At 30.4% G+C, this 2,373-nt stretch overlaps 1 protein-coding gene across 1 annotated transcript; it reads left to right on the top strand.

Moving 5' to 3' along the window:
- The first annotated feature begins 362 nt into the window (after positions 1–362).
- Positions 363–1,498, top strand: LOC135954892 (uncharacterized). Its single transcript, XM_065505136.1, has one exon. It carries the CDS (start codon positions 411–413, stop codon positions 1,476–1,478), a length of 1,068 nt encoding a protein of 355 aa, XP_065361208.1. The 5' UTR covers positions 363–410; the 3' UTR covers positions 1,479–1,498.
- The last annotated feature ends 875 nt before the right edge of the window (positions 1,499–2,373 follow it).

Genomic DNA, 2,373 nt, shown 5'->3' with positions numbered 1-2,373 from the left:
GTTCAACAATTTGGCCGCTATCAACTGTCAAATTTCGGAAGTCCCTGTTGGAAGACTCTTTAGATTTGAACATGCCCCTATTGGAAGACCTGAAGATTTGAACATATTTACCGCCCAAAATTGATTTTGGGTGTTTCCGAATTGGGTTACAGGGCTACTTTACAAAGTTATAAACTAGATTTACTACAAGCTAAGAACACATTTGCATCGATCTTATTATTTCTTTTAAATACCTCAAACTTCTCTTAGTCATAAACAAAACGATTTCTACTTTAAGAAATTGCGGTTTTAGTATTGCTCATTGTGAGAAAAAAATGTATTTCTAAACAAATAAATAAACAGTCTTTATTAAATCGTGAAAGTATAAACAATAAAAATTTCTTTTAATTTAAATAAAAATAAAATACTAAATGAAGTCTCTAGAATTAAGTGCATTCGAAAAAGTCTCACAAAATTTAGATGTGGCACAGTACCTTTTCAAATTTCTCGAAATTCCAGATCAACTACGATTCGCCAATGTTTCGCCGCAACTAATGTTTGTCTTTCGCCACTTTATATGGGATGAAAGCAACTACACAAAACTGCAAATAATGAAATACTTACACATAATTCGTGTGGAAAATTACAATGACAATCGCATGGATTTGGATCTTTATTTGGAAGAATATGAATATTTTTTAAATATTTTTGGTTTCGATGTGCTAGAATTGAAAGAAAGTCATGGCAGTGCTTTAAACATATCTCACACGTTAAAAAACCTGACCACAATTAAATACAATTATTTGCTTATTTGCAAGGACCAGTTACAATTATTGGCTCAAATGTGCACACAATTGGAAACCCTATTCATTTATGGCTGCTGTAATAAGAAACACAAAATCATCCGCCTGGGTCTGGATATCGAAGTGACCCATTTGTTGGCCATGAAGAGGCTGAAAACATTTTCACTTAAAACTGGCCTGGATTACAAAATAAAATATGGTTTTGTGGAGGACTTTATGAAAAAATCAAAACCACCTTTATACTTAAGCAGCCTAATAGAGACTCTGGATATTTATATGCCCAAATTGAATGTACGATTTTTGGAAATATTCACCCACCTCAAATCACTAACAATCACCGTGTTTAATCCCGTTACCAGGCAGGAGATTCTTGATATGGGTGAATGTTGTCCTGAACTTAAACAATTGACATTACATTATGTCAGCTTTGAAGATGCAGACAATTTCTCAGCTTTAAGAAATTTAAGCGATTTATCGTTCTACAACTGCGAGGGCTTGACTTATGACAATTTAAAGGAGATTTTAACCAAAATTCAATTGGTGACATTTACTTCGATTGGCACTAAATATGAAGGAATATTTCATTACTATTTTATAGCGCCTACAATAAAATCCATTTATATTGATGCCATAAAATCTTTTGATTTTAAATCGGAAATGGAGTTTTATAGATTCTTAAGAAGGAGTGTTGAATAAAAGTTTTTTTTAAATGTAAAGTTGTATTCATAGAGAAATATATATAGAGAGGAAACTAGAAAAAAACTCAAATAAAAAAAAATGTTTCAAAATAATCAAAATTTATGCTTTCGACAACAGAGTTAGGTCTTTGGCAAAACAGTTTCCGATCTATGTGTATTTATCTATGGCGTATTCTTTTAAGCTATCCCAACAGGAAAATGTTTGTGGTAAAGATGAGGACTACACAAAATATCCTGGGGTACGAGGTTCCTAATACCGTGTCACAAACAGTTTAGCAAACAATCGATATTTTGAGCTGTGTTATCAGAAATTTTGATCATCAATTCGACACGCCGCACGTTGGGTTGAATCATGGTCAAAGTGGCGCCTAATTGATTTTTTAGAATTAATATTTATTTATTAAATTTGGTACAGGGTAAAAGTAGACAAAATTCTACATCACTAATAGCTAAAATCGTTATTCTAGGTTGCATACTTTTTCTGCAATATTCTGTCAAAGTGGAATCATTTTTCGTATTTATAGATAAAGTAATAAAAATTTAAATTAAACACAATTAAATTTAAAAGCCAACTTTTTATGATGGAACCATGAACTTCAGATATTTGTGTATATGAATAAGAATCTTTTATTTAGATTTTTTTTTTTTAAAGTTTTTTTTTTTTTTCTAAATGTTCCAAATTTAGAGTATTTTTAATATTTGATGGATAATAACTAAATATGTTTGTATATATAAAAAAATGTTGCGCATTTTTGCGCGCTTTTCTTTAAATTAAGATTTTATTAAAAGACTCGAGCTGCACTGTGGCGAAAATGAAAAACTGGAAATAAATGAAAAAAAAAATGAAAATAAATCTGTAAATTCTAAACGTATTGTCCGATTTTAATAAAATT

The sequence above is a fragment of the Calliphora vicina genome, chromosome 3 (assembly GCF_958450345.1).
Source record: "Calliphora vicina chromosome 3, idCalVici1.1, whole genome shotgun sequence".
NCBI classification, from domain to species: Eukaryota; Metazoa; Arthropoda; class Insecta; order Diptera; family Calliphoridae; genus Calliphora; species Calliphora vicina.
This window is presented reverse-complemented; position numbering and strand designations above follow the sequence as displayed.